The sequence below is a fragment of the Somniosus microcephalus genome, chromosome 9, assembly GCF_052327205.1.
Source record: "Somniosus microcephalus isolate GS21.2 chromosome 9, FLI_Smic_1.0, whole genome shotgun sequence".
NCBI lineage: Eukaryota > Metazoa > Chordata > Chondrichthyes > Squaliformes > Somniosidae > Somniosus > Somniosus microcephalus.
Window position 1 is genome coordinate 172301730 of NC_140995.1, and position 14229 is coordinate 172315958.

A 14229-nucleotide genomic window follows, 5' to 3' on the forward strand; every position below is an offset into this window, starting at 1 on the left:
GCAAGGGACCTACGCTTGACTTTACCAATCTTTTTCTCTTCACATATCTATAGAAGCTTTTACAGTCAGTTTTTATGTTCCCTGAAAGCTTACTCTCATACTCTATTTTCCCCCTCTTAATTAATCCCTTTGTCCTCCTTTGCTGAATCCTAAACTGCTCCCAATCTTCAGGTTCGCTGCTTTTTCTGGCCAATTTATATGTCGTCTCCTTGGATCTTATGCTATCCCTAATTTCCCTTGTTAGCCACGGTTGAGTCACCTTTTTTGTTTTATTTTTATGCCAAACAGGGATGAACAAATTCTGTAGTTCATCCATGTGATCTTTAAATATTTGCCATTGCCTATTCACCGTCAACCCTTTAAGTAACATTCCCCAATCCATCCTAGCCAACTTGCGCCTCATACCATCATAGTTTCCTTTATTTAAATTCAGTACCCAAGTCTCTGAATCAGCTACTTCACTCTCCATCTTAATGAAGAATTCGATCATATTATGATCGCTCCTCCCCAAGGGGCCTCGCACAACAAGATTGCTAATTAATCCTTTCTCATTACATAATACCCAGTCTAAGATGGCCTGATCTCTAGTTGGTTCCTCGACATATTGGTCCAGGAAACCATCCCGTATACACTCTAGGAATTCCTCTTCCACAGTATTGTTACTAATTTGGTTAGACCAATCTATATGTAGATTAAAGTCACCCATGATAACTGCTGTGCCCTTATTGCACGCATCTCTTAATTTCCCGTTCAATGCCATCCCTAACCTCAGCATTACTGTTTGGGGGTCTGTATACAACTCCCACTAACGTTTTCTGCCCCATGGTATTTCTCAGCTCTACCCATACAGATTCCACATCATCAGAGCTAATATCCTTCCTTACTATTGTGTTAATCTCCTCTTTAACCAGCAATGCTACCCCACCACCTTTTCCTTTTTGCCTGTCCTTCCTGAATATTGAATACCCCTGGATGTTGAATTCCCAGCCTTGGTCACCCTGGAGCCATGTCTCCTTAATCGCAATTATATCATATCCGTTTACATCTATTTGCGCAGCTAATTCATCCACCTTATTACGAATGCTCCTCGCATTAAGTCACAAAGCCTTCAGGCTTGTTTTTTTAACACTCTTAGACCTTTTACAATTGTTGTTTACTGCGGCCATGTTTGATTTACACCCTTGATTTCTCTGCCTTCCACCTTTGCTTTTCTCCTTCCTGTCTTTTGCTTGTATCCTTGCTTCCCTTTCCTCTGTCTCCCTGCACAGGCTCCCAACCCCCTGCCATTTTAGTTTAAACCCTCCCCAACAGCACTAGCAAACACTCCCACTAGGACATCAGTCCCGGTCCTGCCCAGGTGCAAACCGTCCAGTTTTTATTGATCCCACCTCCCCCAGAACCGGTTCCAATGTCCCAGGAATTTGAATCCCACCCCTTGCACCATTCTTCTAGCCACGTATTCATCTGAAATATCCTTTTATTTCTACTCTGACTAGCACGTGACACTGGTAGCAATCCTGAGATTACTACCTTTTGAGGTCCTATTTTTTAATTTACCTCCTAACTCGCTATATTCAGCTTTTAGAACCTCATCCCATTTTTTACCTATATCGTTGGTACCTATATGCACCATGACAACTGGCTGTTCACCCTCCCCCTTCAGACTGCCCTGCAGCCGCTCCGAGACATCCTTGACCCTTGCACCAGGGAGGCAACATACCATCCTGGAGTCTCGTTTGCGGCCGCAGAAATGCCTATCTATTCCCCTTACAATAGAATCCCCTATCACTATAGCTCTCCCACTCATTTTCCTCCCGTCCCGTGCAGCAGGACCACCCATGTTGCCAGGAAGCTGGTTGCTGCTGCCTTCCCCTGATAAGCCATCCTCCTCAACAATATCCAAAGCGGTATATCTGTTTGAGAGGGGGATGGCCACAGGGGACCCCTGCACTACCTGCCTGCGCCGACGACTCTGCCTGGCAGTCACTCATTCCCTTCCTGCCTGTGCAGCCTTTACCTGCAGTGTGACCAACTGATTAAACATGATATCTATGACGTCGTCAGCATCGCGAATGCTCCATTATGTATCCATTCGCAGCTCCAGTGCCGCAATGTGGTCTGCCAGTAGCTGCAGCTGGATACACCTCCCGCACACATGGTCGTCAGGGAGACAGGAAGTGTCCCTGATTTCCCACACAGTGCAGGAGGAGCATGCCACGGGGCCGAGCTTTCCACTGAGAGGGACAAACTAGAATAGATTGTGTGCTGGGTTCTCCTTTGTTTGGTGTATGATTAGCTTCTGAACAACACTTAATTGATACATATATTTGCTAATGTGTACAGTTTCTCTTGTGGCTTTGAATTCCTTGTTTCTCATGCAGTAGTGATTTTAATAGTTTTTATGTACATGTGAAGAGCAGATCATTTCAGTTTAGACCAAGAAAGAGAAACCGATTTTGTGACAAAGTTACTACCTCTATAGAAAGCAAAATTGCTTGCTTGATTGATTCCATTTAGCACCTTTTAAGACCTCAGGAGTTCCAAACCACTTTACAGCCAATTAAATACTTTTGAAATGTAGTCACTGTTGTAACTTAGGGAAACGCGGCAGCCAATTTGCACACAGCAAGATCCCACAAACAGCAATCGGATAATGATCATATAAGCTGTTTTAATGATGTTGGTTGAGGGCTATATATTGGCCAGGACATTGGGAGAATTCCCCTGCTCTTCTTTGAATAATGTCAAGGGATCTTTTACGTCCACCTGAGAGGGCAGACGGGACCTCAGTTTAATGTCTTATCCAAAAGAAGGCACCTCCAACATTGCAGCACTCCCTCAATACTGCACTGAAGTGCCAGCCTAGATTATGTGCTCAATCTCTGGAGTGGGACAAACTCACAACCTTCTGACTCAGAGGCGAGGGTGCTACCTCTGAGCCAAAGCTGACACCAATATATATATAATAATAATGAGGAAGTGGAGAAAAAGTCACAGGACATATATAAGAATTTGGTCAGTGCAGAACACTGGTGCTCTATTGCACGATGTAGAGGAGTAGGACATAGATCAAACCCATACAAGCTAAATGGTACAATTTTAAAGGGGATGCAAGAACAGAGAGACCTGGGGGGTGTTCATGCACAAATCTTTGAAGGTGGCAGGACATAAAGCATCTGGGATCTTGGGCTTTATAAATAGAGGCATAGAGTACAAAAGCCAGGAAGTTCTGCTAAACCTATATAAAACAGTAGTTCGGTCCCAGTTGGAGTATTGTGTCCAATTCTGGGCACCACACTTTTTAGGAAGGACGTGAAGGCTTTGGAGACAGAAGAGATTTACTGGAATGGCTCCAGGGATGAGGGAATACAGTTACGTGGATAGACTGGAGAAGCTGAGGTTGTTTTCCTTAGAGCAGAGAAGGCTAACAGGATAGAGGTGTTCAAAATCACAACGGGTTTAGATAGAGTACATAAAAAGAAACTGTTTCCAGTGACTGGAGCATTGATAACCAGAGGGCACGGATTTAAGGTAATTGGCAAAAGGACCAGAGGTGACATGAGGAAAAACCTTTTTTGCGCAGTGAGTGGTTAGAATTTGGAATGCACTGCCTGATAGGGTGGTGGATACAGATTCAGTAGTAGCCTTCAAAAGGAAATTGGATAAATACTTGAAGGAGAAAGCATTGCAGGGATATAGGGAAAGAGCAGTGGGACTAACTCGAAAGAGGCAGACTCAGTGGGCCGAATGGCCTCCTTTTGTGCTGTATGATTCTGTGATATTCTCCAATATGATTTGTTCTTGATCTTAGTTTGACAATGGGGAAAGGGTCCTCCAATGCCAGGTGAATTGCCCAGGGTACTACCACATAGCTGTCACCAAGCTATCTGCAAATTGTGATTGACAACCGGTTTGGATGCAGGTCATCTTGGATGGGCAGTAGCACATGATGCAGAAGTTAGTTTAAAAAGAACTGTAATATAGTTTTTCTGGAAAACAAAATTATAGGCAGCAAAAGCCTGTTGCACAACACTGATCTTATTCCAATCTTTTTACAATTTTTTTTATTGTACATTGTTATCAAAGTATCATTTGGCTATTGGGAATGTCATTTTGGTGGCTATAGGTAGCACATGCTGGTTATATAATGCATAATAATAGCCAATTCAAGTCTCTTTATTCATTAAGTACACCGATCATACAAAGCTTTGAGTATGCTTAACATTGCCGTTTGTGGTCAGAACATAAGCTGTGCAAATTTGGTAGTGCTTTTTAAAAAAAAAAAAAAATTATTTTTAACTTGAAATGTAAGTGCACAGAACATTAAAAAAAATAGTAGATCCCCTGTTGTGTTCTCATTATTGGAGAATACCCCATTTAATAACGACAGGAGCCTCATACTGTGTTGTGCATTGTGCTATAATTTCATCTCATGTGGCTTTGATCACAGAGAAAAAAAACATTCTCGTTCACTGACTCTCTGCTTTTACTCTCATTCTTCATGTCCGGCTTCTCTTTTTCTCTCTCATTCTCTATCTGTGACTCTTCCTCTATCAATGTTACTCCAAATCTCACCATCCTTCTGTCTGCTGTCTCCTGTCTCCCAATACAGTATACCTGTTTGGCTGTAACTTGTGTTCCTTTACTGCTACGGGGAGCCAACATGTATGGATTCAGAAATGGGTATCAGAATCTGATGGAGACGGAGTGTCCAGGAGCTGGTGCAAAGTGCAAATGTGAGAAAGAAAGTGAGGGTGAGGACTAAGGCCAGGAGGGTTGGATAGGGTGTTTGATTTGGTAGCTGGTGGTTTGGGATTTGTCAGCACTTAACATGGCAGCTGGGGAGTTGGAGCCTGGCACTATTCAAGGAGAGGGGGTTGGTCAGGATTGGGACCACTAAATGGGGTGCTGCAGCCTTCCAATGACGAGGTGGAAGCTGAAACCTGTTAACACTCTGGATGGCAGATTGGTTGGGAACTGGCATCACTAGGGGGGCGGGTGCTGGGACCTGCAAGGTTTTTGGAGCAGAGGACAGTCTATTGTGGCTGGGGGCACACAGCTGTGGAAGCAGCTAAGAGGAGAGGAAAGGACCGCAGCGAGGTGGCAAAGCCTTAGAAACATCAGGAAGACTGGCTGCAAGGAAAGAAACAAAAGTCATGCCAGAGACATAACATTTTGAGCATGTACAGATGAGGCCAAAGTCAGCAGTGAGGGGCACAGTATGGGAAAACTTCTTGGTGGCAATTTTTAGCATGGTATTGGAAGGGTATGAGTAAGTCTTTTATTTTTTTTACATGTTTAAAACCTCTAACATGGTTCACTTAATAGTTAATAGCTTGTGATTTGTTGTTTCTTTGTAATCAATGGGACATTTGAGCTGTTCCACTGTTTTTGGTCTATATTTTCCCACGTCTTAAGGATATTTTTGAACTGTGATGCCAATGGATATTATGGAAACATGCCCAGATGCAAGCTTTTTAAATATAGTTTGGACTTGTCAAACTTCACCACTGGTGGTTTACATGTAATTGTATGCTGTTCAGTGTGTGAAATGACTATCAAGTTAGATTACACCAACGCTCACTGGAATAATCAATTACTTAATTGTACTTATGGTCTATAAAATAAATGAAATGACTTTGCAGATTTGTAACAAGTAGATTGTTGTATACTCTGCCTTACACGGGGGTAACGCGTTGACTGAATGAATGAATGGTTTTTGTAGTTCTAGTTCAGCTACATAGTTTGCTCATTTAGAAGTCTGCATACCATTTATACACAGGTTTTCCTTTGTGCAATATGATTGTTTTACACGCTACATGCAATTTAATTAACTTTTTCCATTCAAAAAATCCTGAATTGTGGATTTTTATCTCCCATTTAAGGGTTGAGTTGCTTTAAAATATTTTGAAGAACAAAGCCCTGTTTAGATCTTTCCTATTCTGTGCCCCACCCATGGTCCACTGGCTGCTAACCGCTAACATTATCTACGTACACACGTACAGAATGATCCTTTGGCTGGGGTGCTGGTGGGTGGTTGGTACCCACTGCATTCAAGAGAGGAAGAGACAGGGGAGCAGGTACCATTGTACCAAAGAGAAAACTACAGTTGAAAATAGGAACAATATGCATGCAAGAAAGAGCCTCCTTTTAGCATTTCTGATTGGAATATAAAGATACATTTTGCAATTCAGCACTCCTGGTATGGAGCTTAATGTAATGGAGTGATGCATCCGCAGTTTCAGCACAGAGGCCAGTTTATCCAATTTGTGACCCACACGATTTCCCATCCATAATAGACACAGTTACAAATTTTGGGTCGTCACTGAGTATTCTCGGATTTAGCATTGGTGGTCTCTCCCATTAGTGACCCTCGTGTCCCTTAGCATCAGGAGTTTACTTTGACTGCTCAATAGCAAGTAATGCAATAGTGAGACTCTGGCCCCATCAATGAAACCACTTGTTACGTGTATTGTAATCCCCTCGTGAGTTTCTCCTATCTTCCAGAAAGCAAATTGATGAGCACACTAATCATTTCTATTTTATCCTGAAATAGTGTGTAGAATGGAAAAATGTGGGTAAATTTGATATTTTAGCATCGGTCATATTTCGACTGAGGAGAAATGTCAGGTAAATTATATTAAGCTCACGCGGGATTGACAGGGTCAAGTATAAGAAAATCCAGTCAGTTGTTTTGCGCTCTAACCTTCCCATAAGTTGAAAACTAATGCCGTATGTCAGTGATTTAGCCTGTGCACGGGACTGATTTAAAAATTTAAAAATCTGTTGACATGAAACTGTTTTATGTTCCTGATCAGTTTTTGTTTTGCTGCTGACTGTATTTTTAGGTATCTGAAGTCTGTTGTAGAAACCATTCATATATACCAACGCTTTAAGAAACAAACTCCAGAGCAGCCCTCTGAATGTCAGGACCGGGTGGACTTCTGGATGGATTTCATTGTTGAAGCCACCAATGAAGCTGTGTCCTTGGTTCGATTTCCTGTATGTATTTTTTAATGGAAGTTTTATTTGTGTATCTTTAGCCTCAGGAACGCATGTACACTTACACACACAAAATTTCAAGGCATAGTTCTCAAAAAGCTGCACCTCTTTGATCTCAGTCTAAGTATTAGGATCAGTCGACTGGTGACCTCCAACATTGACCCCGCCAGAGCAGGTGGGACGAGGAGAAGATCAACTGAATATAGTGCCGGGGGACAGGGCCAAAAACAGAGGCTAGATATATGCCAGAATTTTTTTTTTAAACCTTTTTGGGGTAGGTGGGGGTCCAAGCCACAACGCAAGTCTGGTAGCCCATCATGCCCCACTTACACTGGCTGGTACACTTTTAGTTAATAATAAACACAGTTAAGATGTTCACTTCTCAATTTAGCAGCAGATGACTCCTGGTAACCATATTAAACCTTTGTACATAAGGACTATCAGAGTTCACCTCAATGGATTTTGGGAATACTTGCACTGCAGTCATTGTGCAACACTGTACCAAGCCAATGTGGACCTGTGTCTGCTGTCCAGAAATGCTTTTATTTCCAGATGAGAGCGTTAAAAAAAACAAGCCTGAAGGCTTTGTGTCTTAATGCGAGGAGCATTCGTAATAAGGTGGATGAATTAGCTGTGCAAATAGAGGTAAACAAATATGATTTGATTGGGATTACGGAAACATGGCTCCAGGGTGGCCAAGGCTGGGAACTCAACATCCAGGGGTATTCCATATTCAGGAAAGATAGGCAAAAAGGAAAGGGAGGTGGGGTAGCATTGCTGGTTAAAGAGGGGATTAACACAATTGTAAGGAAGGATATTAGCTCTGATGATGTGGAATCTGTATGGGTAGAACTGAGAAATACGATGGGGCAGAAAATGTTAGTGGGAGTGGTATATAGACCTCCAAACAGTAATGCGGAGGTTGGGGATGGCATTAAAAGGGAAATTAGAGAAGCGTGCAATAAGGGCACAACAGTCATCATGGGTGACTTTAATCTACATATAGATTGGGCTAACCAAATTAGTAACAATACTGTGGAGGAGGAATTCCTGGAGTGTTTAAGGGATGGTTTCCTGGAACCAACTAGAGATCAGGCCATCTTAGACTGGGTATTATGTAACGAGAAAGGATTAATTAGCAATCTTGTTGTGCGAGGCCCCTTGGGTCGGAGCGATCATAATATGATAGAATTCTTCATTAAGATGGAGAGTGAAGTAGTTGACTCAGAGATTAGGGTCCTGAATTTAAATAAAGGAAACTACGATGGTATGAGGCGCGAGTTGGGTAGGATTGATTGGGGAATGTCACTCAAAGGGTTGACGGTGGATAGGCAATGGCAAAGATTCAAAGACCGCATGGATGAACTATAGAATTTGTTCATCCCAGTTTGGCATAAAAATAAAACAAAAAAGGTGACTCAACCGTGGCTAATGAGGGAAATTAGGGATAGCATAAGATCCAAGAAAAGGACATACAAATTGGCCAGAAAAAGCAGTAAACCTGAGGATTGGGAACAGTTTAGGATTCAACAAAGGTGGACAAAGGGATTAATTAAGAAGGGGAAAATAGAATATGAGAGTAAGCTTGCAGGGAACATAAAAACTGACTGTAAAAGCTTTTATAGATATGTGAACAGAAAAAGATTGGTGAAGTCAAGCATAGGTCCCTTGCAGTCAGAATCAGGGGAATTTATAATGGGGAACAAAGAAATGGCAGACCAATTAAATACATATTTTGGTTCTGTCTTCACAAATGAGGACACAAATAACCTCCCAGAGATGTCAGGGAACATAGGGTCTGATGAAAGGTAGGAACTGAAAGAAATCAGTATTTGTAGGGAAATGGTGTTAGAGAAATTGACGGGATTGAAGGCCGATAAATCCCCAGGGCCTGATAATCTACATCCTAGGGTACTTAAGAACATAAGAACATAACATAAGAACATAAGTAGTAGGAGCAGGATTAGGCCATACGGCCCCTCGGGCCTGCTCCGCCATTCAATAGGATCATGGCTGATCCGAACCTAGACTCACCTCCACTTCCCTGCCCTCTCCCCGTAACCCCTAATTCCCTTATCTGCTAGGAAACTGTCTATCTCCGTTTTAAATCTATTTAATGTTGCAGCTTCCACAGCTCTCTGGAGTAGCAAATTCCATAGATTTACCACCCTCTGAGTAAAGAAGTTTCTCCTCATCTCAGTTTTGAAAGGGCAGCCCCTTATTCTAAGATTATGCCCCCCTCACCCATCAGTGGAAACAGCCTCATCGCATCCACCCGATCAATCCCCCTCACAATCTTATATGTTTTGATAAGATCGCCTCTCAATCTTCTGAACTCCAATGAGTAGAGGCCCAACCTACGCAACCTTTCCTCATACGTCAACCCCTTCATCTCCGGAATCAACCGAGTGAACCTTCTCTGAACCGCCTCGAGAGCAAGTATATTTTTTCTTAAATATGGAAACCAAAACTGCACGCAGTATTCCAGGTGTGGCTTCACCAATACCCTGTATAACTGCAGCAAGACTTCCCTGTTTCTATACTCCATCCCCCTTGCAATAAAAGCCAAGATTCCATTGGCCTTTCTGATCACCTGCTGCACCTGCATACTAACTTTTTGTGTTTCATGCACCAGGACCCCCAGATCCCTTTGCACTGTAGCACTTTGCAGTTTCTCTCCATTTAGATAATAACTTGCTCTTTGATTTTTTCTGCCAAAGTGCATAACCTCACACTTTCCAATATTATATTCCATCTGCCAAATCTCTGCCCACTCACTTAGCCTGTCTATGTCCTTTTGCAGGTTTTTTATGTCCTCCTCACTCACTGCTTTCCCTCCCATCTTTGTATCGTCGGCAAACTTGGATACGTTGCACTCGGTCCCTTCTTCCAAATCATTAATATAGATTGTAAAGAGTTGGGGTCCCAGCACTGACCCCTGCGGAACACCATTAGTTAGTGATTGCCAGCCCGAGAACGAACCATTTATCCCAACTCTTTGTTTTCTGTTAGATAGCCAATCTTCTACCCATGCCAGTATATTACCCCCAATCCCGTGATTTTTTATCTTAAGCAATAATCTTTTGTGTGGCACCTTGTCAAATGCCTTTTGGAAGTCCAAATACACAACATCCACTGGTTCCCCTTTATCCACCCTGTTTGTTACGTCCTCAAAGAATTCGAGCAAATTTGTCAAACATGACTTCCCCTTCATAAAACCATGCTGACTCTATCCTATTAAATTATGTTTATCCAAATGCTCTGTTACTGTTTCCTTAATAATGGACTCCAACATTTTACCAACCACAGATGTTAGGCTAACTGGTCTATAGTTTCCAGCTTTTTGTCTACTTCCGTTCTTAAATAAGGGTGTTATATTAGCAGTTTTCCATTCTGCCGGGACCTTTCCTGAGACCAGGGAGTTTTGGAAAATCATCACCAATGCATCCACAATCCCTACTGCTACTTCTCTCAAGACCCTAGGATGTAGGCCATCAGGTCCGGGAGATTTATCCGCCTTAAGTCCCATTATTTTACCGAGTACCACCTCCTTAGTGATTTTAATCGTGTTTAGCTCCTCCTCCCCCCCCGCCCCCCCCCCCATTGCCCCCTGTTTGTCCAATGTTGGTATATTTTTAGTGTCCTCTACTGTAAAGACTGATACAAAATATTTGTTCAGCGTCCTTGCCATCTCCATGTTCCCCACCACTAGTTTCCCGGTCTCATCCTCTAAGGGACCAACGTTCACTTTAGCCACCCTTTTTCTTTTCATATAGCTGTAGAAACTCTTGCTATCTGTTTTTATACTTTTTGCTAGTTTACTTTCATAATCTATCTTCCCTTTCTTAATTAATCTTTTAGTTATTCTTTGCTGGCTTTTAAATGCTTCCTAATCTATCCTCCCACTAGATTTGGCTACTTTATATGCCCTTGTTTTCAGTCGGATACTATCCTTTATTACTTTATTAAGCCAGTTTAAGGAAGTGGCCCTAGAAATAGTAGATGCATTGCTGATCATCTTCCAACATTTGATGGAATCTGGAACAGTACCCATGGATTGGAGGGTAGCTAATGTTACCCCACTATTCAAAAAAGGTGGTAGAGAGAAAACTGGGAATTACAGACCGGTAAGCCTGACATCGGTAATGGGGAAAATGCTAGAGTCCATTATAAAAGATGTAATAGCTGAGCACTTGGAAAACAGTGACGGGATCGGACAATGTCAACATGGATTTACAAAAGGTAAATCGTGCTTGACTAATCTACTGGAATTTTTTGAGGCTGTGACTGGTAAAATAGATAAGGGAGAACCAGTGGATGTGGTGTATTTGGACTTTCAGAAGGCTTTTGATAAGGTCCTGCATAAGAGATTAGCGTGTAAAGTTAAGGCACATGGGATTGGGGGCAAGTTATTGACTTGGATAGAGAACTGGTTGGCAGACAGAAAGCAAAGAGTTGGAATAAACGGCTCTTTTTCCGTGTGGCAGGCAGTGACTAGTGGGGTACCGCAGGGATCGGTCCTTGGACCCCAGCTATTCACAATATATATTAATGATCTAGACAAGGGAACTAGATGTAATATCTCCAAATTTGCAGACGACACAAAGCTGGGTGGGCGTGTGGAGGATGCCAAGAAACTCCAGGATGATTTGGTCAGGTTGGGTGATTGGGCAAAAGCATGGCAGATGCAATATAACGTGGATAAATGTGAGGTTATCCACTTTGGTGGCAAAACAGGAAGGCAGATTATTATCTGAATGGCAATAGATTGGGAGAAGGAGAAGTGCAATGAGACCTGGGTGTACTTGTGCACCAGTCGCTGAAAGTAAGCATGCAGGTGCAGCAGGTGGTTAAGAAGGCAAATGGTATGTTGGCCTTCGTAGCGAGAGGGTTTGAGTACAGGAACAAGGATGTCTTGCTGCAATTGTACAAGGCCTTGGTGAGACCGCACCTTGAGTATTGTGTGCAGTTTTGGTCGCCTTATCTGAGGAAGGATGTTTTTGCCATGGAGGGAGTTCAGCAAAGATTCACCAGGCTGATACCTGGGATGGCAGGAATGACGTACGAGGAGAGATTGGGTTGATTGGGCTTATACTCGCTGGAGTTGAGAAGAATGAGAGGGTATCTCATTGAAACTTACAAAATTCTGGCAGGACTGGACAGACTAGATGCAGGACGGATGTTCCCGATGTGTCGGGGAGTCCAGAACCAGGGGTCACAGTCTAAGGACATGACATCACTGCAGGAGTTCCTCAGGGCAGTGCCCTCGGCCCAACCATCTTCAGCTGTTTCATCAATGACCTTCCCTCCATCATAAGGTCAGAAGTGGGGATGTTTGCTGATGATTGCACACTGTTCGGCACCATTCGAGACTCGTCAGATACTGAAGCAGTCCGTGTCCATATGCAGCAAGACCTGGACAACATTCAGACTTGGGCTGACAAGTGGCAAGTAACATTCGCACCACACAAGTGCCAGGCAATGACCATCTCCAACAAGCGAGACTCTAACCATCTCCCCATGACATTCAATGGCATTACCATCGCTGAATCCCCCACTATCAACATCCTGGGGGTTACCATTGATCAGAAACTGAACTGGACCAGCCATATAAATACTGTGGCTACAAGAGCAGGCCAGAGGCTGGGAATTCTGCGGCGAGTGTCTCACCTCCTGACTCCCCAAAGCCTTTCCACCATCTACAAGGCACAAGTCAGGAATGTGATGGAATACTCTCCACTCGCCTGGATGAGTGCAGCTCCAACAACACTCAAGAAGCTCGACACCATTCAGGATAAAGCAGCCCGCTTGATTGGCACTCCATCCACCACCTTCAACATTCACTCCCTCCACCACCGGCGCACTGTGGCTGCAGTGTGTACCATCTACAAGATGCACTGCAGCAACTCACCAAAGCTCCTTCAACAGCACCTTCCAAACCCGCGACCTCTACCACTTAGAAGGACAAGGGCAGCAGACGCATGGGAACATCACCACCTACAAGTTCCCCTCCAAGCCACACACCATCCTGACTTGGACCTGTATCACCGTTCCTTCACTGTCGCTGGGCCAAAATCCTGGAACTCCCTTCCCAACAGCATTGTGGGTGTACCTACACCATATGGACTGCAGCGGTTCAAGAAGGCGGCTCACCACCATCTTCTCAAGGGCAATTAGGGATGGGCACTAAATGCAGGCCTAGCCAGCCAGCGACGCCCACATCCCATCAATGAATAAAAAAAAAGGATGAGGGGTAAGCCATTTAGGACAGAAATGAGGAGGAATTTCTTCACCACCCAGAGAGTGGTGAACATGTGGAATTCTCTACCACAGAAGGCAGTAGAGGCCAATTCATTAAATATATTCAAGAAGGAGTTGGATATATTTCTTAAGGCTAAAGGGATCAAGGGATATGGGGAGAAAGCAGGGACAGGGTACTGAATTTGGATGATCAGCCATGATCGCATTGAATGGCGGAGCAGGCTCGAGGGGCCGAATGGCCTACTCCTGCTCCTATCTTCTATGTTTCTATGAGAGGATGCAGCACTGTCATCAGGGAAGAATAAACTAGCTCGAAGCAGAATACCAATGTCCTTGCAGAAATATACACATGCACAGTTGTGAGTGGGGGAATGAACAAGAGGTTATGACAAACAGTCATGTCATGCCGTTCCCCTGTCTTGCCCATCCTCCCCCAAAAGTCAGTGGGGCTCATTTTCACTTTAAGCAACTGGGCAGTAATCCTGGCAGAGCGGATCGCCTGCCCATTGTAGAACCTGCCCGATTCTCAACCAATTGAAATCAGGGCAGGCAATCCATTCTGCCAGGTTACCACCCAATTGACAAAGCTCAAAAATTGCCCCAGCATTTCTCTTATTGGCTGGTGGACAACAATGTGCATCAGCTGATTTAAGATTAACTAGTTGAAGCATATAGTATGCTAAAATCTGTTGGATGCTGACAAAATAAGCATGTTTCATTTATTAGTATTTGATAAGTGATTAACATGAATACCTATGTGAATGGTATTCACATTAGTAATTGTACCTGTATGCCTGCCAATAGACAACAACCTGGTAATGTTGATATTTTATGGTCTGTTAGGTTGTGAGCCTGGGCCATGGTATTTGTACATTGTCATTAATCTACAGATACAGGAGTCCTTGGTGTACGCAAACTTTGGAAACTTTTATGATACAGTTTTGAAATACTGAAAAAGTTGTCATT

General features: G+C 43.3%; 1 protein-coding gene across 1 annotated transcript in view; it reads left to right on the forward strand.

Annotated features, from left to right (window-relative positions):
• map3k5 (mitogen-activated protein kinase kinase kinase 5) overlaps window positions 1–14229 on the forward strand; it is a 193990-nt gene that overhangs the window by 88736 nt on the left and 91025 nt on the right. The window contains exon 10 of the mRNA XM_085997514.1: window positions 6849–7002. Within this exon, the coding sequence (XP_085853640.1) occupies window positions 6849–7002 (154 nt within the window). The remainder of the gene's footprint in view (window positions 1–6848; window positions 7003–14229) is intronic.